This window comes from Chelonus insularis, unplaced genomic scaffold, assembly GCF_013357705.1.
Source record: "Chelonus insularis isolate UGA/USDA-ARS -01 unplaced genomic scaffold, ASM1335770v1 scaffold_714_pilon, whole genome shotgun sequence".
Taxonomy (NCBI): Eukaryota; Metazoa; Arthropoda; class Insecta; order Hymenoptera; family Braconidae; genus Chelonus; species Chelonus insularis.
Window position 1 is genome coordinate 239,079 of NW_023276795.1, and position 26,405 is coordinate 265,483.

The following is a 26,405-nucleotide window of genomic DNA, read 5'->3' on the forward strand; positions in this document are numbered from 1 at the left end:
TTAGCAATATGTTTAGTATTGGACTGAAACTAGCCTTGATCAGACATCTTTCTGAATCTGTCATAATTTATTCATGTTTAATAAATATTTTAATTAGTTTTATTAAACATTTAGTTTTTAGGTAATTATTTAGAATGAAGCCTCCAAACAAAAATCACTTCAAAAATTTTTTTTTGCATTTAGAATCATTTTTGGGGGTATAAAGAATAGTTTTAACTTCCCTGTCCCTTGCCTTTTGCCAAGTTCTTGTTTTGTCAAAATTTTAAAGCAAATAAAAATCTTATTTAATTTTAAAAAATCGTATAATTCGAAAAATTTTAAAATCGTATTTTTTTTAACTTATAAAAGGTCTCTTTTCCACCAAAGTATTTATTACCTTGTAGAATATTTTCTAGGGAGAGGGCAATTTTTTGGAGCAATTATTGCCTGGATCCCTAATTCTAAATAATTATTTTCCTTCTCTATATTTTACAAAACATCCAAGGAATCTATTAAAATATTTATATTCAAATACAATTACTGTTAATAAATATACACTGATAATACCATCTTTAGATCAAGAATAATTTTATTGTTAATCATAATATTTCTAAATAAAACAATAATACTTTTAAAACATAGCACGAATGATGACAGAAATACCATGATCCTGCCATCATTCTGTTCTTATTTTATCTTCATTTATATTATATTGTACAAGTATTATTACTTCGTTTAAAAATTTTATAATAAAAAATAAAATAATTCTTGATCGAAGAATATTATGTATCGTATTTTCAAATACAAAAAATTTTGCATAATGAAAAAAAAAAAACTATTTAATCAATCTCTTGTAAATACAATAATCTAAGATGTATAATGTTAATACAAAAAAAGGGGAAAAAAATAGTGAAGAAGGACTTGGTCACATTTGATATGGACCGGAGATAGTCGGTAACGTACGCGCGGCCCTCCCCGTCATGCGATCGTACACGTATATAAATACTTGGGTTGCATACTTGGACATATACAGCGACTGTCTAATCCCGACTGGGAGAGCTGCACGGCACGAGATATTATTTATATTGTATGGGTGGATCGAGTAGCCAGGAGTTACCGCGAGAGATACGCGATGGAAGTAAGGTGGCGAAGGTATATATAAGGGTCGAGAAGGGAGAAGTATACGCGGGAGGCACTCGAGAGAGTAGTGCGCGGGACTCTACGCTCCCGGTCACGACTCTATGGGCTTCCGTATTTGAATACAATGCATTATATTGTCCTCGTCATATCATATATCTCTCTGCTAAATAAACGCCGTCTCAATATTTTGACTCAGAATACAGACCCACGGCAGAGAGTCGACAACAACGAAATACCTCTAATTTTATATTTTAAATTTATTATTAGAATTGTTTTGTTTTATTCCATTTAATGTTATATTTTTAAGGTGATAAATTACTTTAAGTATTCGTCATAATCAAAGGAATAACAAACTTGATAGTTTGAATATCATAATATAAATATTACCAAAGATTTTACACTGTGAATCCAAGTGTTTAGAAACTAAACACTTGAAGTGTTTGCAACGTTTAACACCATGAGCAAACTATAGTAACTTTGTGAACAAATTTAAAACACTTCCTGCCGTTTACCAAAATGCTATAGTTTGCTTATGGAGTTCAACATAGGATGATAATTTTAAATAAAGCCGCTCTTTTTTTCGATGTATTTCGATTATTGGCTAACTTCATATGTCAATTTAAATTCATAAATAGAGTTCTTGAAAGTAAAGTGTTGATTGAAAATTATTTAATCTATCTATCTTTGAAGATTTAATTATTTTAATATTTTTAATAAATCAATCACTGCGAATTCTAGTGTTTAAAAAATAAACACTTAAAATGTTGCTGTCCCTGCAAATTTTAACTTTAAAAGTGTTTTATTTCCATGCACTTGGAAGAGTTTGAAAAACAACTACAATGCTAATCAAGTGGATGATGTCACTTTAAAACACTTCAAGTGCATTAAATTCACCGAAATAATGAAATATCGTTTTTTAACTAAACGTATTCTTTAAAACCGATAGAAAATAGTTGTTTTAATAAATGCAAAATTATTTTAAAAAATACGTAAATAATGCCAATGATTGATGATTGTTTCAAAATAGTTTATCGTTAACAAGGAAATAACACTAAACTTATACTATTATCTTGGAATGAAAAAGTAGCGTTTCAATATCGGTGTGGTCGTAAAAGCACTGGGCAACGTTAACTCATGGATCCTCATGATCTATAGTTATTGAATTCCCTATAGACGAGGGTGAAGATAGCAAGTTGTCCTTCCGTTCATGTATTCACTGTTCAATATTATATCCATTGAACGTTGTATCATTTTATTGATATATAAGACAAAAAAGTGACATTTACCAAACTCTTAAAATGCTGTTAAATAATACCTCACTTTTATTATTATCAAAAAATATACATGAATAATTAATTAATGCATCTAAAATAGTTTTATAAAAATAATAGCGTCATGTTTGATTGAACATTAATGATGATGAGCAAGTCAAATATAAACAAGCGCAAGTCGTCATTTGAGGGCGCGAATTATTCAAGTACCAATCGTTATGTAGTCTGTATCGCCTCGGGTTTATGATCTCATCGGTCCATTGATTTATGTCGGCAATTATAGTATAGCTACGAGTGACGCTCGACCCTTCACGTCCGATGTGAGTTATAGGTGTTAATCTCGGGAAAATACTAACAGAGAGGGGATGAAGCTATAGATATTTTGCCACTATTCACATTTACCACGAATTTTCATCTTTTCTCTGCTGATATTTTCAAAGTAATAATATATCAGTCAAAAATGTTTGTTTAAGAAAAAGTGTCGTTAAAAAATAAAAACAAATAATCGTAATAAACGTTGTCAGTGATCATGAAGATAATTCACGATCATATTACTTAGTCTTTGTTTCACTGTGTTCGTGCGCCACGGATAATTTTTACGACAAAAAGAGTCTCCATTGGTAGTATACTATGGACACAAAAGCACGTTACTTTTGTCCGCACAAATAACTACACGAAAGTACTGCTTTCCGAACTGGCATTGCTCCAACAGTCGTCTTCTAGACTTCGACGAGATCCGGAACGTTTGGTTACGCTCACTACTCTTTTTCTCATCAATCACACAATATCTCTTCCTCTACACTTTTTAATCTCATTGAGATATTCTTCGAGGATTGGATCAATTGTTACTTATTTCTTATTAAGTACGATAAATAAATGTAATCATTTTTATCATAGCAATTATTATGCTTTGAATATTAATAGAATACATTCTAACATATAAAGTGAGAAAAAAGTTTTTTACCAAAAAAAAAAGGTTAATTCAATCAATAAAAAAAATTAAAAATATTCGCAGTAGAATATTTTATTGGAGTTAATTACATTTTGCTTGAAAAACGTTATTTTGATATTTGGTTCAAGATTATAAGGAAGTGAAATGTAAGTGACATTAGATTGATTTTCACTTTCTGGAAGACCATGGATGTTTAAAAAAAAATGTTCAATTCAATAAAATATTACAGTGATAATTTAAGAGTTTCAGAGTGTGTTAAAATAATGTACATGAAGTGTGTTCAATATTAAATTCTCATAAACAAATTATAGAATTTAAGACACCTTAAAGTGAATAAAAAGTGACTACAAAATACAATAGTTTGTACCTGAAGTTTTAATATTGAACACACTTAATGTGCATTATTTTAATTTACATTAAAAAAATTAAAATTAAGTAAAAATAGTTAAAATAAAAGTTGTTCCTCATCGAACAAGGAATATTTTTTATTCAAACTATTTCTTTCTATCTTTAATACTCAGATAATTTTAATTAAAATAATCGAGCACAATAAAAATATATTTTTTCAATGAATTTTTTTTTGATTACTTCAAGTAACGAATGTTTTGCTAATAATATGAATAATGAATAATTTTATAATTCAGAAGATTTCCAACAAAAGTAACCTTCTTCACGTGACTTGCTAACATCGACCTAAACGAACATTGATCTGGACAAACTTTGAATTTATATCACCAAGACGATATAAACGTCATAAATCATCGTTATAATAACGCCAGGCCGTTTGTGCGCTAGAACAACGATATAAACTCTGTAAAGCTTCGGCATTGCGACTACGGGGCGAGTTCTAGAGTCGAAACAGAAACGTTAAATCACGTCGTGTCCCTGGCAGCACTCGGTAGTCTTGCAGACGAACGCCCTCCAGGAGTTGCTTGTATAATTCCTAATTCGCTTCTCCTTTGCAAATTGTACTCTTTCTCCTTGAGAGTAACAAGGACGCACACCTTGTTTTCCACTTGTGATGTACACTGAGAGACCAACGAGCTGACTATTTACATTGCTAATGTATCGCCAGCCTAACTTGTAATTAAACAAATTCACGCAACTTTACTCCAGATGCACGTGGTTCCCGCTATGAGAATTGCTATAGAATATCTTTTCACTCCAAACGGAGGGTCGGCGACGTTCGAGAATCAAGTGGAGAAACATACCCACTACCCCTATATTTTTTTTTCTAGATGATGAAGACTAGCTCGTTAACGTTTTTACCGTGACTCACTGCCTATAGCAGCTTAATGCAATAAAAAAAATAAATATTTATGAGATGCTCCAAAATAGTTATTCAAATTTAATTATATCTTTTTATTATTTTCCAACCATCATCTAGGACTCCAATGGTAATGAAATATATGGGCCTGATCATGCTTTCCTACCCTCAAAATACCAATTACATCAATAATTACTAAATGGTCCTGGTCTAACTTGCTCTTCTGGGCCTGAATTTATTCTTTTATGGGTGTTATTACTACCCTCCAACTACCTCTGTTACTCCCTCATTACTACCATAGAACTACCCATTATATAAATAATCACCAAATGACCTTGATCCTTTTTTTCTCTTCCAGGCCTGAATGGACTCCTTTACAAGTGCCATACCAGGCTAGGTGTTTCAAAAATTGACCGAGTCGTGATCAGGACTTGGGGTTACATTGAAATGTTATCATATTTTGGTCAAATTATTTAAGATAAAAACCAGCTTTTTTCATTAAAAGGACTTTTATTCAACTATTTAAACTTCTAATCATTATAGTATGTCGAACAATGTTAATCATTTGAATTTGCTGGAGACACTGAAACTTTTACTAGTAACCAAAGGAATTTAATAATCAGTTGAACATTTCAATGAAACTTAATTAATAATACTTTTCATTTATTTCAATTCATTTTATTTAACAAAGAATGAGTGTTATTTTATCATATTATAGTATATTAGTTTTAGAACAGACTATTCTTGTAATTTTCTATCTCTAGACAAGGTCTGACCTAATGATTCCGGTGTGTTGATAAAACATTAGCTTGACACCTGTATGCTAACTTAGAGTCATTCAGTTATTCTTAAAAAAAAAAATACACACAATACGTTTCTTTGTTGATCATTTTTATGTTTTTTATCTCAGTTTCGTTGTAAAAAATAATCTGCTGAAAAACATTAGAGATATTACATTTAGAATTATCATAAATAAAATATACTGCATTAAAGTTGTGTATAAACCGTTGCAAATGAAGGATAAGTATAACATTTACTATTAATTTCATTAGATTTGTTTTAGCAAATCATAATTACTTGAAATTTGTTTGTCAATCTAGAAAGAAAAAACAAAGTAATCACATTATTTATCAGTTTCTTTTACATTATTTGTAAAATGACTGCAAAATATTTATCTCTAAATTATCATCATTGATAAAATGGATTATATTTAAACTAATATAACCTCAATTTTCCTGACCACAACTCATTTATAACATCATACATTAAGTTGTAAAATTCTTGCCTGAGTTCTTCATTATTTTCAATAATTTAATTACAGTAGCACTTAAAAATATTTTCGCAAAAATAATTCGTTATAATTTTCTTTAAAATAAAACTGCATCCAAAATTTTTTTTAATTCAGTGAAGAGCAGTTTGGCTGTAATTTTTTAAAAGCATCAAAACATGGGATATTTAAAAAAAAAAATAACATCAATTTTTGTTTCTTGATTATTTTTAATTAACGTCATTAATATGTTCGTCGAAATACTTTTGCTCGCTACTGTATATCATAAGAATAATTATAACATTTAATGCAAAAAGATGTCAAGTGAAAATTAATATTTTATACAAATAATGAATATGTATTCGAATGGAAACTCATAACTACAGTTGGTTCGCCCACTCATTGTTTCAAGCAAGCAACATCTTTATCTCTGACTTAAGTTTCAGCTTATCTAGAATAAATTTATATATTTGTTAACAATCACGATAAGAGGAATCAATATTATTTTGGAATACTCTTTTCGTATTAAAAAAAAAAAAATCAGCAAAAATAATGAAATGAAATTGTTGTTTTTTTTAGATTCATAAAATCGACATGACTATATGACACAAAATTCAATCATCAACTATTGAAAACTATGGGTAGGGAAAGATTAAACTTCGATGTCATCGCCGAACTCAACCCATCAAGACAGTAAAGAACGACTATAGTAGTGAGGATAGAAGCAGAAGCGGGCAGTTATCGACAGTAGACACGACCGCCACAAATCTTAGCTATCTGTGGATCTCGGAGTTTTTGGTGACTCTCTAATGCCTTGGAGTTTCTTCGAGGTCCATTCTCGAAACCGTCTATATAACTGTCGGTGGAATAATGCGCGGGGGAGAGTAGCAAAAGGCAGTTGAGTGTATATCGTGGATCGCAGGATATAAAAGTAAATGAAGAAAAGAATAAGAGATGGATAAAAGAAGAGTCAATGTTGGTGTAGATAATAACTAAGGATCACATGGTTCTTAGTTGGTACACATAAACAACAAAAACATTGAGATTGGTCCAAAACTACTGAAATACTTACGAGAGAAGAGAGACTGTGAAAGTGGAAAGAAAAGTATCAAAATGGTTGGACAAAGAAACAAGAGGTATTGAAATAAGATAAAATAAAGCAATCGATTGCCAGAGAATTATTAAGTTAATATGGGAATTTATATGATATTTCGGGGTACACATAGTGAGTTAGGAAATAATTATATAAAAAAGTCGTTCAAGGGTTTGAATATTGAACGAAATTACAAATAAGTTTTTTTTCTTTCAGAGACTGAGCTTGGTTTAAACTTTAAGGGTCTGGGATGAATCGGTAGCTGTTTTATTTTCTTCCCTCTGCTCCATAAGATCGTATTCTTTACGACCCATTAGACGAATTCATTACCAACCTACCAGGCAATACTGAATTCTCTCTCTTTAGTTCTGATGTAAACTTTATACCTTGCTTTTGAGTATTGAAATAGTGTTTTAGTCTTGGAAACACTTGTGCTCCGAGGATTCTCATGTCGATAAGATACACCAGTACATTTCAATATTTTGTTTTATTGGTTTTAAAATATTTATTTAAATTTAAAATAAAGTTGATTGATTTTGTAAGCATAATTAATTCGTTTTATTATTCAGTTAATTAATATATATTTCAATAATAACAAATTAATTTATATTTTTAATCAAAAACCGTCTGTGCGCATGCTCAGACTCTGTGAGAAAGAAAACGTCACTTTTCCAACCTCAAAACAAACGACAAACTTCAGTTTTGGACGATGATATGATAAAAAATAGCATGTGGGCCACGGGAGAAAAGTAAAATATTCTCACCTGGTTGTTTGCCGGCTTCACCTTCGACTTGGGATGCAATTTTATACCCAGGTCAGAATATCATACTTTTCTCCCTCGATTAACAATCTACTAAAGAATCAAAAGGCTGAAATTCGGCTTTACTTTCCATTTCATTCTAATTTTGATCTGCTTGAAAAATAAAACAAAGCAATATTAAGTTGAAAAGGTTGATGGAAATAAACAGAGTAAATGTAGATGTTATATTTTGATTCAGGATATTATTTTATTCAATGCAAGAGAGAAAATGGAATATTTAAACTGTATAAATCTAGTAGCATAAGCAGGTATTTTCTGTAAAGAATGAGTTGAGGGGCATATCGTTTAGGGTCTTCGAGTGTTGGATTGTCCGAGAGAATTTTCCCTTAATGGGCGATATTCTGCAAACGACGAGTGGCTGTCTCATTGCCACTGGTTTGAATTTTGTGCGGCTTTGACTTGGCGATGGAATTTACGAGCACGTCGGCAGAAGCACGACTGTATCCCAAGAGGCGACTATGAGCACAGCAACCAAAGGGAAGAAAGGATACAGAGAATAAAGTAAACGAAGAAGACGCCTATACTCTGTAGCATGCTGTATCAATTCATTAGCGCATTACGGTTAAAATAAAAGTATTCACGTATCTGCGGCATGCAGCGTATCTTTCATGAAGAGGACTCAAGAGATACGACCGGTTTCTGCAGTGCTTCGGTCTTCGACTCGACTTGTTCCTCCTCTTTCTTCTCCCCTTCATCGTTGAACGACTCGACTTTTGCTGCAGTTTGCCGTACCTGTACACGCTCCACACCTCACTAACTCGCACTCTCATCGTGCGAGAAAAGTCAAGACAAAGAATAAGGACAAGAAAAAGAAGAAAGAGAAAAAGATAAACTAAAACAATATATATATATATATACATAGATAATGAAAAATACGGAGGAGCTGGAAGAGAAAAATAAGAATACCTGCACTGGTTTATAACTTCTACTCAACTTTAGCCAGTAATTTGACCGTCCTTCTACACCTACCACAAAGCTTTTAGCTTTCATCATTACTTTTCAATTCATATTCACTTTAAAAAAAATTTCCATGAATTCATCTAAAAATTATCTGAATTTGATTATCTGTCATTTCGTTATCAAGAATTAAGATTGTTTTTACATTGTATAATGTTTATGCATTATTTAATAATAAATTGTAATATTGAATTTCTCTTTTTTTATTATACATGACACTTCTGATTATTTATTCAAACTCATACCAAATACTAACATACGTAAGTATGATGAAATGACCGAGTAACTGAATGAAATTCACATTATAATCCGATTTGGTATTTGAAAAAGAAGGAAATAAAGCGTAGGCGTTCCTCTGATAATCCGGATATCGACTACTACACTGTTCAAATATTTCCAAAGTCATATAAAAAGATGACATTATATTTATTGTAATAAATTCGGTAAGTTTTTTTGGTAAAATTGAGCATATCTTTTTTTTCAATACATGGACTAAAAATTGGTTTTGAAATATTTAATGACAATGAAAGTAATAATTTTGTGAAGAGACGACGATGATATTGTAAAATAGTGCAACAAATGGAAATATTTTGAAAGGAAAAGTTCACTAAAAATCACAGGATAGATTTCAATGAAAAAAATAACGTCTAATCAGAGTTCTGTATCCATTTTTTCTTTTTAGTATTATTGGGTAAAATTATTAATTAATCTTGTAATGGATAATTTGGAAAATAAAAATATTAATTACTGAATTACTAAATAATTATAAATAGACAGAATTGAATTATCAATTAATGCAGCATTTGATAATGTTTTTTTTCGAAATTATCAATTTATAGGATGAATGATCATTTGCTGATTAACAACTTCTTAGTAATTGAGTAATGATTAATTGCAATTTTTTTCTGCCAATCATTGATCTTGATCAAATAATAAGAAACTTATCATCCAAAATTATGCCAATTAACTAAACAATTATTCATCCTGATTTCTTAAACAATAATTAAGAATAAGAATAATAATTAAGGATAAAGTTTTGTTAATTAAGGAATTGATAAAAATAATACAATAATTGATAGTTTATAACATATATATTTATTTGAGCTTTAATTGCATTTTAAAATACAACCGAAATAATTAAATAATGACAAATCTGGTAAAATGATTTCAAGAGTTTTGCGTATACATGATGCATATTTTTGTGAATGTTTTTTTTTTCATACTGTACATATACACTTAGATATATATATTTTTATTTACATATATCCAATTGTGTACATACATGAATTTTATTTAATATTTATTTTTTATTTTGAAAATTTTAGAGTTTACAATAATTTTGTTTTAATTTATTTTCATTTTTTTTCTCATTAATTTTGTTTTCATCAGTATTAGATGTATTATCGAATTAAATACAATTCAATAAACTCACTCTGTATCTCAGTACCACGAATATTCGTGTCTCAATCATCTAATTATACTCTCAGCAGTCGTATATAATTACAATAATAATGTTAATATTATTATAATGATAAATACTTTAAAAGTTTGCGATGGAAGAATTAGAGTTTACAAGGAATACGTATACAAGTGTTTTATGTCTATTTTTTTCCGAAATTAATTGGAGCCGTACAATAATCTACTTTTCAATATATTCAGCATTATTTAATCATGCATCCATATACTTTTTTGTTTTTTTTTATTACTACATCATTGATCGTGTTTCTAAATTTCATTCATTCAATATATCACATTCATTCACGCCCTTTTTCATACAATATCACTGTTCGGCATTATTTTTTATTAAATTTATATGTATAATAATAATTTTTCAATTTAATATACACACTATCGCGATAATTCGAATGATAATGACAATATTTTACACGTAATGACACAAGTGGGCTCTCGATTGACGCAATAATAAATATATCTTTAAACAAATAAAATGTACAATGGTCTCTGTCCACGATAAATCATTTATCGTGCATCATACTTAAAAACAAAAATATTACAATAAAATAATGTATAATTATCGCTACATTGACATAATTAATTGATGACATCTACTATTATTACAATAAATCTCGGTATTGCACCGTGTGGCGCACTCATCTTTTCTCATCTAACTCTCCCTTTTTTTTTATTATACACTGAATCAAAAATTTATTTACAATTTATCAAATTAATTATCTGCTGTATTTATTCATTTAAATCTTCATTTTCTTATTTATATGCTTCTTTTTCTCCTAATTCACTTCCATTTGATGACATTAAGATGTTTTTTTTTTTATTCGTTTGATTGAAAATATCAAAAAATATAAATGTATAAATTAATCATTTAGTCTGATATAATAAATGTAAATGTTTAGGTTTAAAAAATTAAATAAATATATGTTATTTCAATTATGCAATTCTTGTTTCAGTGTATTATGTGCGATAAAATATAGTTTTCTTGTACATTATTCCTACAGATTTCAATAAAGACATTTGATGTAGGCAAATGCCAATCTATTCTATGTTTAATATTCTAAAATTCTTATATTAATAATGGTATACATACTGACAGTCAATTTTTATGACAGATGATATATAAGCCTTTTTACGAATCAATTGTTTTTTTTTTCTTCTTCTATTTTATGTTTAGATTATTTTTCTTGTTTTTTTTTTCATCAATCTTAATTAATTCTCCTTTTTTCAGATTTTAATAATCAATTTTTATATTTGACCATTTTTTGACTTCTAGTCGACTTTTGTCAGGCATTGAATTGCTTAAGTATTTATTAGAAACATCACAAACTTGGCCGCGTGCCGAGCCACGTGACTCAGCAATGCCGCGAGATATGGTGACATCACAATTAATTAACCACTCCATACTTGTCGTACACGCACACGCACGTATATTTATTTCGAGAATTTTAAATCTTCTGTTTGTCATTGTCATTATTGAGTCTTAGACTTCTTTTTTTGCATTATTGACATAAAAATTTAAACATTTAACATATTCTTTTTAAAAATAAATACAGAAATAATATTTATCTATACATAGATAAAGAAAAAAATTCAAGAATTACTGATTATAATTTTATGACAAAAAGATTGATTAATTTAGAGACAGAAAACAAGTACAAATATTAATTAATTAATAGTTACAATGTGTAATTAGAAAAACAATTAAATTAAAGAGGAATTATTTTTAAATTTTTATAAAAATGATGGACAATTTATATTACACAAAAAATGTCAATAAAGAATAAAATGATGTGAATTACAAAATAAATTTACATGGAGAGAGAGAAGGAGAGGGAGAGAGGGAGAACGTAAGAGAAGATGAGCGCATAAAGCCACCCTACCAGTCTATCCCATTTTAGGGGAAGAAAATATCGTTATACTAAGCCGAACGCATTCTAATATACGTCGACAAGGAATGACAATTATCAGACACACATAACGCGTAAATGATCAAAAGAGAGATTCATTTGAATTATTAAAACAATTATGATACTCGCGTTGTAACAACAATACAACCATTCAACGTGATGTATCTTCAGTCAATCTTTCGATCATCAGCGTTAAAATGCGATAAGAATTTAATAGGATAAAGGGATACTATCTATTTGACTACGTTGCTCGTTTGCAGTCATTATACTATACATACACTTATATACAAATGGCACCGCTACTTACGGGACTCGGACTATACGTATTTGCTAGACAATTGTTTAGCTAGCTCCGTATACTTGAGAAATTTTGAATGTGGACTTTCCTCGAGTGGTGAGGTTGCTGATTGAGAGGGACTTCCATTCGCCTGAGGAACAGGTGGTGATTTGTTGCGTTGTGAACTTGGTGGTGATGATGCATTATGACTTGATGGTCCGGTAGAGGTTGATTGAGATGCCGCTAAAGCTACGGCAGCAGCAGCAGCTGATCTACCGATCGTTAGAGGATCAGGAATAACTCCGTCTTTGACAAAATGCATTTTTGATAAATGATGTCTATAAGCACCTTTCGAAATAAATGGTGTATCACAAAATGCACATTTCATTATTGAATCAGCAGTAACAACTGCATCATTACAAGCCCAACTAAAAGCAAGTATAGCTCCTGGTGTTGGTCCTGTTCCTTGATTAGAACCCGAAGAACTTCCACTTCCTCCAACGGCCAATGATTGACTTGGATTTAAAGATCTTGTACTACTGGAACTACTAGGGCCACGAGTTTCAGTCTTGTCACAGAGTTTTTGTAAAGCTGCAAGTGGATGACTGCTAGTTTTCCGATTTTGATTTTCGACATTACCAGTCATTCCACTATTACCACCATTACCACTACCTCCACCACCCGATAAATTGTCAAACATGGAAGAAAGAGCACCAAGACTACTAGTTGTTTTAGTATCAGGAGTTCCTCGTGGAGTTACTGAACGATCACTACTGGCTGGACTACTTGTACTATTTCTACAAGGACTTCGAGCTGTTTGTTGATGTTGTTGTTCTCCTTGACCACCAGATCGTGGTGTTGGAGGATTTATTTGAGGTGAAGATGCTTCTCCTGTTTCTTCAGTACTTTCATGAATATTATTTCGTCCATGACAATTATAAGGAGTTGATGATTCATCTTCATCTCTTGAGTCTTCAATTTCTTTTTTAACAATTATGTCTTTCGGTGGTTCATCTTCATTAATAGGTGGTTCACCATCATCATCACGTGGTTCTTTTTTTACAACTATAGACTCTTCATCACCGGATTCTTCAGGCATCGAGTGTCGACTTGGAGTTGGATTTGGTTTGTCAGGAGAATTACGATGACGTTGAGATGACGAAGAAGTTGAAAGTCGATCATGACTGACTGAGAGATCTAATCGTCTTTCCGGAGTCATTGTATCAGTTCTGTTACTTCCACGTTCTGATATCGAACTTGATTCACTACCACTTCTTTCTCTTCTTGCTGCGACGGTTGCAGAATTATAATGCTGTTGTTGATAACTTCGTAATAAATTCATCGTTTGAGGATCTACAAGTGGTTTAGTATAATCGACACTCTCATCAATTCCAAGACGTTTAAGAATACTAGAACCCATGGGAGCTCCTGGTTGAGCATGATGTAAGCTCGTAGATCCATGACGACCACGTGAATCGAAACTTTTTTCAATTAATTTTTCAATTGCATTAAGTACAGAAGGTGACGATGTAGTACTTGTAGATTCATTGGCACTAGGAGTTGGTGTATCTTTACCTGGAGTTGTTGTATCACTTGCTGAAGATGGCGATCGATGATGCCTTGAAGACACTGAAGAAGTGTCCTCATTGACACTTTTTCGACCACTTTCAGTTGACGGAAGGACTTGTGGCATATTATTAGACATAAGAGCAGACTTTAAAAAATTACGTTGATTGATTCCAACGGTGCCTGCACCGATACATTGACGAATATGTTCTACAAAAACACTAGTTTCTATTTTATCACCACATTTTTCACAAGTTATTCTGCCTGCATGTTTTACTAAACTATGCGCTAATCCAGCAGTAGTGTCACCATTTTTAAATTCATTTTGTGCTCTTTCTAATTCTAAAAGTTTACGTACAGGTAATGATTTTTTTCTCTTTTCTCGTGTTTGTCTTCTACGGCCGCCACTTTCAGTTATAGAACGCATTATGTGTTCTTTATAATGTGAATTTTTTACCATGTGATTACTTAACTCTTTTAAAGAGCTAAATGCTTGATCACAAACTTTACAAGTAAGTACTGCACTAACATGGCTACTTGTACCACTTCCCACTCCTGGACCACCAGTATTTCCATGTTGTCCTCCACTTCCAGGTGGCATTCCAGTATTTGTACCTGTTCCAGTGCTACCGATACCAGTATTAGGGACTCCACTACTACTTTTACCCTCATCTGATGATTTCCATGATATAATTTGTTCTTGAGAAATTATATTTGTGTAATGTTGAGTTTGTTGCATATGTGAAGTCATTTCTGCTAATGAACGAAAACTTTGACCACACCACATACATTTTAAAATTTGTCTCGTTTGTTCTGCACCTTTACCCAACCAAACATCTTGGCCACGTACGAGTTTTCGTGGAAGTGGCATTGTTTCTTTTATAAGAAGATTCAATTCTGATGGACTTTGTTTACTGCTGGGCGTTGTATGACCATTATTGCTACTTCCAGCTGAAGCATTTTGTGATTGATGTTGCTGCTGTTGAGTTTGTTGAGATGGAGGTATTGTAGGAATTGATGAAGAATGTGAATGAATAGCCGATGATGGTGGTGGAACAGGCATATTAACACCACAATGTTTAGCTTCTTTCATATGTGTCGTCATTGCTGCAAGAGTAGGAAAACTTTGTTTACACCAAACGCATTTAAGTACATCTTTAGCTTGATCAGCACCTTTATTTAACCAATGTGATTGCCAAGCACTATGACGACTTCCAGATGCTCCACTTGGATTACTTCCAGAAGAACTATTACCTGAACCAACACCACTAGACGGCCTGTAAAGTTCTTCTCCTCCAAGTTTACTGAGTTCACTCATTTTTTCTAAAGCCTTTGTTGCTTCACTTGGTTGATATGGTTTATCTAACGTTGCTGGTGGCTTAATTTTACCATTCCATAATTGATGATGATCACCTAAAACTGGTGTACTTTTCGGAGAAAGTTGTTGTTGACTAGTAGCCGCTGCAACTGCTGCTGCAAAGTACGGAAAATGTGATGCAACAACTGGTGATGTCCAGGGAGATACTACGGGTGGTCTAGGATACGATGAAATTGTTGTTGAGGATTCTTGATGAACAACAGGTGTATTTGATCCAAGTCTCGATGATTTTCTTGGAGGGGGCGGTGGTGATTCACCTTCACGACTCGGTCGTTTTCGACTTGATAACGAGAGATCTAAAGGCCCATTATTTGTTTCACTTGAAGATGATGGCGTAGGTGGTTTACTCAGATTTAAAATGTGCTCGTCTTCATCTTCCTCGGCTGATGAAGTCTTTCTTGTACTAAAGTCAAGAACTGTTGGTAATGGAGTCGCTGCAGGCGATACTTCACCGCCACTAGTTGGTGAGACAAGAATACCAGGCGTCGCTGCAGGTGGTGAACACGAAGAAGTGACCAATGGTGAAACAGAGCCACGAGCTGATAAAGGTGAGTGCCCTAGTAGCAATCTCTGGTGGGTTTGCTGTATATATGCTGCCATAACGGCAGCAGAATGAGGAGGTAATAGGGGATGATTTGCCAGTGGTACAAGATTGCTTGGACTTACTGGACTTGCGCTACTTCTATTGGCTTGAGGTGGAGGACTTCCAGCTGCCGGTCCTGACGATCCCCGAGAATCTCTAGAAGAACAACGAGGACTAGGACTCATTGGTTCCCTAAAACATATAAAATTAGCACATATATACATACATGTTTTTTCAAATAAAAATTATAGTCAAATAATATTTTCATTGATAAAAATTTAGATGTAGTTTATTAATTTTATAAATCATACCAAGTTTTATCAATCATTTCTATAAAAAATTTGAGTTTGTATCACAAAATTATCTCAATAACATGATAAAAAACTATGCGAATAAATAATTCATAATTATTCATTTAAAAACATACAACATTGTCCAACATACTAGTCATCTTGCTATTACTTTATTATCTTGATAAAAAAAATTATGCAATCAAGTTATACCTGCTAAATTGTGAGAACGTGCATCATCTATATATATTTAATATGTGTGTAATGTATAAACATATAAAACACTTATTGACTGAAGGGCGCGTGCTTCCAAACCTGTCGACGGTTTACTCGTAACTGACTCCCCTGACTAAATGTTGTATGCGCGTGCAATGAAATAAAAGGTAACCAACGGTACGCATGCAGGGGAAGTTTTTAGAATCAGAAGGACAAGTGGGGATCGGGTGGCGAGGGTGTCATTGAGGTGGGAAGAGTGACAGAACTGCCGACAGAGCTGATCGGAGAGTGAACACACGCCTATCTCTATTAGCTGAGTGACGCCGCGGCAACCGCTATAATATCAAGCTTGTTTATACTCAAGTACACGAGAAATTCATGCGCGATTTGTTGAGATTAAACAAATTCAGGATAAAGTAGACGCGCAATCTACAAAGCACTTGGCGGTACACATTATTTATTATTTATGTATTTTACATACAGCACTAAAGACTATTAAACTGACAGATATATAACGTACAAATAAAAAATGATATATATTTTAATCTGAATAAGTTGATAAATTTAAAAGAAAAATCCATTTTTGTGTTATATACCTATCGGGAGGTCCTGTGTCCCGAACGTTGATAGGATTTAACCTTGAAGATACTGATGGAGGTGGTGTTGAGGGACTCGGAGTTGAGTCCTCATCATCAGTTGCATCAGCTTCATCATCTTCTTTAGCTACAGGTGGACAGTTTCTTTCACTTGGACTTATCGGACCATCTTCATCAATACATTCACCCTCATCAGCCTGGAGTTCTGTACCAGGACCTGAACTCTCGATTCCATCTTCCCCTGTAATGATAAAGAATATTTACACATTAAATTAATTGATTATAACTTGAACATTACTTTATCTTGCATGGTAGTTTTTTTTTAGGATATAAAAATATCAATTTCATAAATAATATATTTTGAAGTATTTATAATGAACTTATGATATACTTTTAGTTTGATTATTTTTAAAACACATCAATAATATTTCTCGACAAAGTATAATGGGCTGAGATATTTAAAGGATAGAGGAAATTCAAGACATCAAAAGTGAAAGGTACAGAGTAAGAGAAATGTATCAAGAGCCATTTGCAGTACTACCTGGCCAAGTCTACGCAGAAATGATATAAAGGTACAGATGGCGAGTAACAATGACTCTATCGGTTCATTTATCAGCCTTTACGTGGCAATGTCGAGTTGTACTCTAAGATACGTCAGCAGCTAGATCACGACGGTGTCCTATTGTGATACAGTGAGAGTTGCTTCACTAGGAGTATTATGAGTTTTAATCAAATCATTTCCATTTTACCCATTCTGTACTTGCCTTTTCATTCTTCTAATAACAATGTACACCTTAAAAAAATTACTGAAGATATCAAAAGTTACTTTTCATTTGTATTCTTATCAAATATATTGACTTATGAAAAAAAGAGTGCTTGATGAAAATCAGATTATTTAAAATGAAAACCAAATTCACTGTAGTAACTTGTAGATACTGAACACCAAATCACGTCCGCACATTTAAGACTATAAGATTTACGAGTGGCCGTCGGGATCGACGCCGTGCAAGACGGAGGTGAGACACCAGACAGGTGCTAGATGCAAATAAGTTTGCGGATGGCGAAGAAGGACTGTAGGGAAGAAAAAATAGAATAAAATGAGCTGAACCCGGACACGAAGACAACGTAGAGAAAGTAAAAGTACGTGTATATCGCCATCTTGGACAGTACATATTCTTCGGAAAGAAATAACAGAGGATGAGGAGGAAGCAGTAAAAGAAAAGGAAGATAAGAAGAAGAGAAAGGGAGTGTCGTTGTTGTAGCTTCTAGTAAAGAAATCAGAGGGTGTATAAGAAGAGACTGAAGGAATGAAAGCAGATGTGGCGGGTGGGGACGTAGTGGCACCATCCTCCTACCTTGCCAACTGGCCAACCAAAGGATCGTTTGTTCGCGGTTCAACTGGAAGAGGGAGAAAAAGGAGATCGCACATTGATCCGTCGAAGCATCGGCAACTAATTACGCAGATTTATGTCCCCATTGTTCATTGTCTCTTGGTCCAAGATCTGAGGTGGACCAAGAGTAAGGGAAGAGAAGGACGAAGAGGACACAACGTGTAACCGAGAATCAAGAAGAAGAGAATCCGGAAAGGACATCGAACGATGGAGATGAACCGAGAAGAGGATTGGATGCAAAAGTTTGTGAGAGTTAGATAGAATAAGGTACCATAGGGCGGACCACCAGCAGAAACAGCTCCGCCCGCTTATTCTGGTAAAGTCTCTTCTTCAGTTACTTACATTGTTTTTTTCATCTTCGCTTTGATTTTTAAACGTTTATATGGTTCTCTTTTTTATTCCCACGATAATGGATTTAAAAGTATGTAGTCTAAGAAATAGTACTATCCAAGATTTTTGCCGATAATTACGAAATATGAACTGAGAAAAAATTGACTACAAATAAAATCAAAATAGTCGCAATAGAATATTTTCTTGGAATTGACGTGATAACATTTTCATCAATTCAGTTCTGATTGTTACTCAAAAATAATTCATCGGAAGATAGAAAGATTATAGCTATTATGGCTGACTCATAGATCATACTGTTTCATTGGATTGATCACTTTTTTGAAGATCCATGATGCCTCAGAGTCAAATGATGGCTTAAAGTCCAATCAGTAAAAAGTTAGCATATATATAAAAACATGTTCTTTCATTCAGAATTAAAAAATACTTAATTACTGAATTATTTCTACACAATATTTACAATTTTCTTGCATCCGATTTATCGAACATTGAGCAGTAATCCGTTAATTTAATGTCACTTGCATTTAAACTTGCCATAATCTTGAATCAAATATCAAAATACGTTTTTTAAGCAAAATTTCGTTCAATTTAATCAATTATTTTATTAAAAATATTTCCAATGTTTTTTATTGATTGAAATTGACTTCTTTTTTCACAGCAGAAATTTTTTTGTCAATGCACTTGCTATTGTTCAAATACTTGCTATTGATCAATTTCCTACTTTATTTTTTTTATTGGGAAAATAGTAATAATAATGATCTTCATTTAAAATGTACAATTTAGTAATAATAATGAATATAAAAAATGTTCGATACCGATGACCAAGGTCAACAAGACTGATATATATTCACTTAAGTAAAAGTGGTAGGCGAAAAAAGAATAAATAAACAAAAAAACGCACACAGGTAGTATAGGGTTCTCTTGGCGATCAATGATGCAAAATATTCGCACGACCCGACATTGTGGCCCTATTGGCAGCCACTAACAAGGCACACGGTGCTCGTATTCGAAAGAAAAGATACCACGAAGAACAAGAAGAAACTGTGTGGTGTATCCGACCGGGCGACCAAGTCCTGACACTCGAGAAGATCGTTTATACGCGATATCCTTTGCTTCTGTCCTCGGTTCACTCAGGGACTCTGAATACTGTGGGCAAAAGCCAATGTGCAATATATTTATACTTTACCATTCCTCCTCTTTCTTTCTTATATTTTCTCGCTCTCATCTACTTTTGGTTGACTTTTATCATCATCATTATTAGTATTTTATTTTTACAAATCTAAAAGCTCATGTGGGAGGGGATGAATGCACAACAATAATTAGTCTTATCTGTAAGCAACTTCTTTAAACTTACATGTAACGATTCTTCTTGGTTAGTTTAGCTCACGACAAACATGCACACGAACTGTGGATATATGCAGATAAGCGAGATATCCCTTTACATAAGTACTCGCTTGTAAAACTCGCACGGCAACCAGACTCTGTGTCGAATGGTATAACTGGTAGCAGCGGAGCTCGAGACCCCTCTGGCTGATCTCGACTACTGCACCATCAAAAGACCATCTAATAGCAAGTCAGTCAAATGAAAAGGATGAGTCCAAAGATGGAGATGGAAAATGAAGGATGGAATGAATTTCTGATGCAAGAATCTCCGAGAGGGTAGACCACGCGGATCAAGAAGAATGACGGACAGGCTAGCAGCACGGTGGTGGTGATAGTGGAGGAGGAAGAAACTGTGAGAGATGGACAGGCCACTAGACAGACAGCTACACGGACAGATCGCCGAGCAGAAGGACGAGAGAGGCGGGAAGGCTTTGCATTGTGATTCTCTCGTGGCCTGCCACCAAATGACTGACGGGTGAATCCGTTCTCTTCTTCTACTTTGTCTCTTTTCAACCCGACTAGTGAAACGTGAAACATTGAGAATGAACGTATTTTGGATGTCGATAGATATACATCGACTAGTGTTTGAGTTATCGATCTGCTGTGTTGCATCCTCATGGTGAGTAAAGTGTGTTGTTAAATTCCGTTATTATACAATCGTCCAACATACTTTACGATACACACATACGTAGATTTATAAAATCACTAACTTTATACTACTACATTCAGAATACAGTCTATATAAACTAGTCTACTTGATTGATTGACCGATGGGAAGGCCGTTATCCCAAGTCAACACTCACTCCATCAGTTAGACGTGTATCTTCTTTCAAGTTTCTCTGTCGCATTTTTTACTACTGTTAAGTGTAATTTATTGACTTTAAAAAATTTTATAAATAACATTTATTTCCATTTATTTTAACATTTAATCAATAATACTCAGGGATATGTGGAAAACATTTTTCAATCTGTTAATTATTAGGATAATTTGAATCAAATCTATGCAAGCAATGATTATGTGTTGAATATCAACATAAAATATTCTAGCATACACACTGAGGAAAAATTTTTGCTTAGTGAGACAACATGGATCTTAAAAAAAAATGATCAATTCAATGGAACAATATAATATGATTCATAGACCAGCCATAAGAGGTGTATTCCATATAAATTATTTAATAACAGATAACTGTTGAAATAATGAAAATGAAGTAAAAATGGTTGGAATAAAAGTTGTTCCTTTTAAAACAAAGAACATTTTTTGTTCAAACTATTTTTTTCTATCTTTAATAGTTCAGCCAAAAAACGTGTTTAAACAATTAAATTGTTTATAACTAAAAAAATAACAACTTTATGAAAAAAATATCGACAGATTCGTTTTTCTGCAGTCATCATTAAACAAATACGTTCAATTAATTATTTTTTCTCAGTATTTAAAGAAAAAAAATGAAATAAATAAATTTATAATACTTTAATCACATTTAAATGTTTATTTTTTCATATATTTATGTACTTTGTATTTATTTGAATGATCAATAATATGACATTTGACATATTATTATCACCCAATTCACACCAGTCATAATGCTTAGAATAAGAAATCAATGATATTTATCCAATTATTGATTTTTTAGACAATTTGTTAGTATTAAATGTCAACTCCACTATGCCAGTAATACACAATCAAGTAAGTTTTCTTTTGAATAGTATGTCAGATAATTTGTTAGAGATTTGGAGCTTTATTCGAAATAACTTGACTTGGAAAGGTACATAGGGATAAGTTAGTGAAAAGTGTTGGTGCATTAAAGTGACACATCTGTCAGAAAAAGATGAAGAAGAACATGAATTTAGTGGTGGTTCCTTGTTTTTGATGTTGCAAAGTAGGGAATGATGAAGCGACAAACAGGGCAAAGTGACGGTAAATGATGGATTGAAATTCAGTTTGAAAACAAAACACAATGATAGGAGGATATAAAAATATCAATAAAATACACATTGCATTAAATATAATGATATAAAAATATTGAAAGAATATTTTATAGGTGATTAGTAATAAATTGGTTAATTTTGACTAGATGTTGATAATATTTAAAAGATAAATGCACACGTCTACAGAAGTTGTTGGACAACTAATCGTTTTACTTGCTTCTACATTTGCCTGATGTAACCATACTGTATTAATACCTATATATAGTTGGCCGATAATACGGCCACGAAGAAGCAAATCCGGTGACTGGATGATGGATGAAGTATACGTTGGTTCGTCTAAATGCCTACTGGACGGTTGAACTGTACGACAGTGATGATCGATGTATGCACCTTAAGAAGGCGAAATCTGCGAACTCGTTTCACCACCACCGATAAGTCCAGTAACTCATTGATGATGACGACTACCAAGATGACATGGAGTGCAATTAATTACAAGTCATCATCATATACATACATACTCAAGGTTTTGAAGAAAAAAAAATAATCTTAAAAAAAAAAATGTAGATTTATTCTGGCCTCAATTTGCTTTGACGAGATAGACGGAAGTATGTGGCTATTGGTTGCAAGTAGCAGGTGTCACACAGAGACAAGAACCGGACGTTAAAGAAACCCAACGAGATGTAGCAAAAGATGACGAATATAGCAGAAGGAAAAGGAGGAATAAAGCGACAGAAGAGAACGCCTTCATCACGATGTCCGTCACTCTTATTCTTGTTTGTGTTGTCTCTCTCTTCCTCTCTCACTTATTCTCTCAGCATTCTGGCTTCTTCTTGCACTTTCCGTCACACTGTCTTTCCACGTGTCAGTCTTGCTACCGACTGCCGGAGTCGTTGGCGTGACAACAATAATTGTCAGCGAAGTAACGTCTCTCACGTCGCGACACTCGACGACGAACGAGAGGGAGGAACAAGAAGTACCACGAGATAGATAATTTAACGTGGGAGAGAAAAGAGGCAAGCCTGATGAAGAGAGAAAGTAAAATGTCTATTTATAAAGGGACAACAAATGCGGAGCAGCTGGTGCCGATCCGGTTGGTTATCGTTTACACGCGAGTCTCTCTTTATTGGAGAAACTTGATCCGCCGATCACATTCGTTCCTTACAGTCTGCCACTCACTCGATCAGAGAGTTTTCTCTTCTCTCTGTACACATCAACATACATAGTAAATATTATTTCAACTTATAGTAGGCTATTTTGTTAAAATAAAATCGATACAGTGTTCTTGAAAAATACATAGTCAAATAATGATGATGACTCACTGTGTCTTATCATTGATGTGAACACACATTACACAGTTTGCGAAGAGAAAGAGAAAGAGTCCCAGACCAAAATAAGCTAACAGGCTCTGTGGAATGAACAAGTAAGCAGACTCGACGCTCCGATCCGTTCTAATAAATATTGTGTCAACATAAATAAGCAACTCAGCACGGAATACGTCAGATCACGCGCTACGAAAACGCATAAAGGATGCAGAGCATACGTCGTTTGAATGACGGATGCTTGATGTACAGAAGGACAGGTGTACCCAATTTTAAACTTTCCGTTCTTGAAATCTACTGTATAAATTGAAAATAGTCACGTCATTTTGAGTTCTAATTTCATATTATTATATTTAAATTAGATATACATTGTTGTTATCACATCTTAACAATCACCAATCGTCTCTTTTCGCTCGGCAGTTAGTCAATTGCTTAATACGAGTCTTCACAGAGACTAAAGTCATATACCTAAAGGGGCTGAGACTGACATAAGAACAGATTTATGCGACACACATGCGGCAAGCCATATAACTCACTCGATCGCCCATAATATCCTCCCCTTAGAGTCTCCATTCCCCTGTTTCCCTAATCCCCCCTCTTTACCCTCTACCTTTGGCCAACATATAGGCCGTTTGAGACGTACACGAGATGAGAGACAGACGCACCAATACTGCCGATCTCGTATACGATATTTATTACATATCGGGATTATGTTCTTCCAGTGGTTCCCATCGTTCTTCGCGAGATGAAATCGCCGATATAGCTGCAGATTTATCGCTGCTAGAGTCAAGGCGATTGGCGAATGAAACGAACATATAAGCCGTAAAACGTGGGAAGAGAAAATTTTTTTTATGAAATTGACAAATGATCTAATATCACTTTAAATTCAATTATTAATAAAATATTGTAATTATAGATCCACTAATATTCTCTAGTTTAATATTGACTTAATAACTTCTTGTTAACAAGTTCTTTTAATCGGGTCGAAATTTTGCCATTTCTTCACGTTTTAAAGCATTTACAAATATATTAGAAGCTTTAAAAATGGATTTATGTATGTACGTACGTACAATTGTACGTGCGTATGTCAGACATTTTTCGTTTTTCGATATTTCAAGAATCACTGAAGATATCGACTTCAGACAAATTTCATTTCAAAGATAATACAATGAAGAAAACTTTGAAATAATTTTAAAAAATTCAGTAAAGCCGTTTTTTTTTTTTTTTAAATAAATAAAGTGAAAGACGATTGAAAATTAACTTGGGTTATTTAAGGGTAAGAATCGTTGAGAAATTTATTTAATATCAATACAATATTATTTTTAATGAATTTATATAATCTGGAATAATTTTAATTTGCTTTAATCGATTAAAAAAAAAAACAATGATAAAATAGTAAATTCCAATATTCCAATAAAAATGGAAAATTCGTCATGTGGGCTCAAAGTGTACCCAAATCTATTTTTTATTATCCGTTTTAATCTCAAATATATTAAGGAATAATATAAAATTTAATTAATTAATTGAAAGAAAAAAAGTGTTAATAAATAAAAGTATTCTTATTAAGTTGAAATTCTAGCACCTTTGTTGGTTTACCAAGTAGACTCTACTGTCTATTTCCTTGATAGCATCGTCATCACGATCACATAGTGTCGTCGTGAAATACACCATAACGATGTAACCATTCCCTGTACCCCCATGTACAAGCGTCCGCTACACACCCGCAGAGAGTCGGTAGCCGTAGCATTATATATCGTGAGCAGAGAAGTAATTTATAGTTGCAATAATTTATTGGGTACCATGGGGTTTATACTTGCCTGACGCGTAGCCATCCGTCACCGTCAGTGACGTCACCTCCCTCCACATAATGACTACCTACGTCGCAGACTGCCCCGCTTATACTTCTCAGTAACACGTATACCATGTACGTCAAACGATGTCCTCATCATATGCCCGTCATTGTCCCGCACGAATCGTTCAAATATTAAATGATACTTTGTTCTGATATTATTGGGTTTTTCCAGATCTTTTCATTGAAAGAGAAAGCAGGAAAAAAGATTAATGAAGTTTATTTAAAAATTCACATTTTTACTGACAAACTTTTAGTTTTAAGCAGACAGTGTTGGAAAGCAGCAATATGGGAAACTAGGCTGAATGATTACAGTATAAACTCTTTATAACGTAGAAATAAGTTCATAAATTCTTATTGTTTGATGAAGATGATCCCACCACGTCCCAAGACATGGATAAAATACAAAATAAATATTGGGATCGCAAAAAAGTCAGGCAAAGGTTACAGACTGTATTATGCAATTGAGAATAATTAGAAAAGGATTTATTCATAATTGACATGTTATTTTTATTGTTCAAATTCTCTATTAACTGTCAGTAAATTTTACTTCAATTAAACATGATTTTTTTCAGTGTAACGAAAACTCTAAAAATAAAATTCCTTGGATATAAGGAGTTTACATTGTATTTAATTTATTTGCTTGATGTTTAATATTGAATTTCATGTCATTAATTCGAGATTTTGAATGTTTTTTTTTTATTTTAGCCTAATCCAGTATTTTACCCAACTGTTAGAAATTGTCAGGAGGCAATTTTTATAAAACCGGGAGAAATGTAAAATAATTATTTGCTTCCATCGATTCATTGATTAATAAACAACGTAATTTGTTGTTAACAATGCTTGATTTATTTGTTTATGTTTAGTTTATGACTGAGATTAGTGCACATCAGATGTCTTTTTTTAATTATAAAATCTTTCCTGTCGTTTTTAATAAACTTCTAGTTCCTTTCAATCATTTCTTGTGTCATTTTTGAAAAATATATATATATATTTATATATTCGATGATGTGAAATTGACAAAAGACTTGAGCATTTCATCGACAGAACATTGAACAAGTTTCTCTTCCTACTCAAATATACTAGGAGACTGCATAGGACAGAGAATATCGGACTCTACTTCTTGGCCAGGGATGACGAGTCGAATTCACGT

At 33.0% G+C, this 26,405-nt stretch overlaps 1 protein-coding gene across 3 annotated transcripts in view; it reads right to left on the reverse strand.

Moving 5' to 3' along the window:
- Positions 1-9,926: 9,926 nt before the first annotated feature.
- The window catches only part of tio (tiptop), a 71,361-nt gene continuing 54,882 nt past the window's right edge, over positions 9,927-26,405 (reverse strand). For all 3 annotated transcript variants that reach the window (XM_035094626.1, XM_035094625.1, XM_035094624.1), the window contains 2 exons: positions 17,034-17,274; positions 9,927-16,123 (listed from right to left, as the gene is read on the reverse strand). In XM_035094626.1, coding sequence (XP_034950517.1) covers positions 12,445-16,123; positions 17,034-17,274 — 3,920 coding nt within the window. In that variant the 3' untranslated portion in view covers positions 9,927-12,444. The remainder of the gene's footprint in view (positions 16,124-17,033; positions 17,275-26,405) is intronic.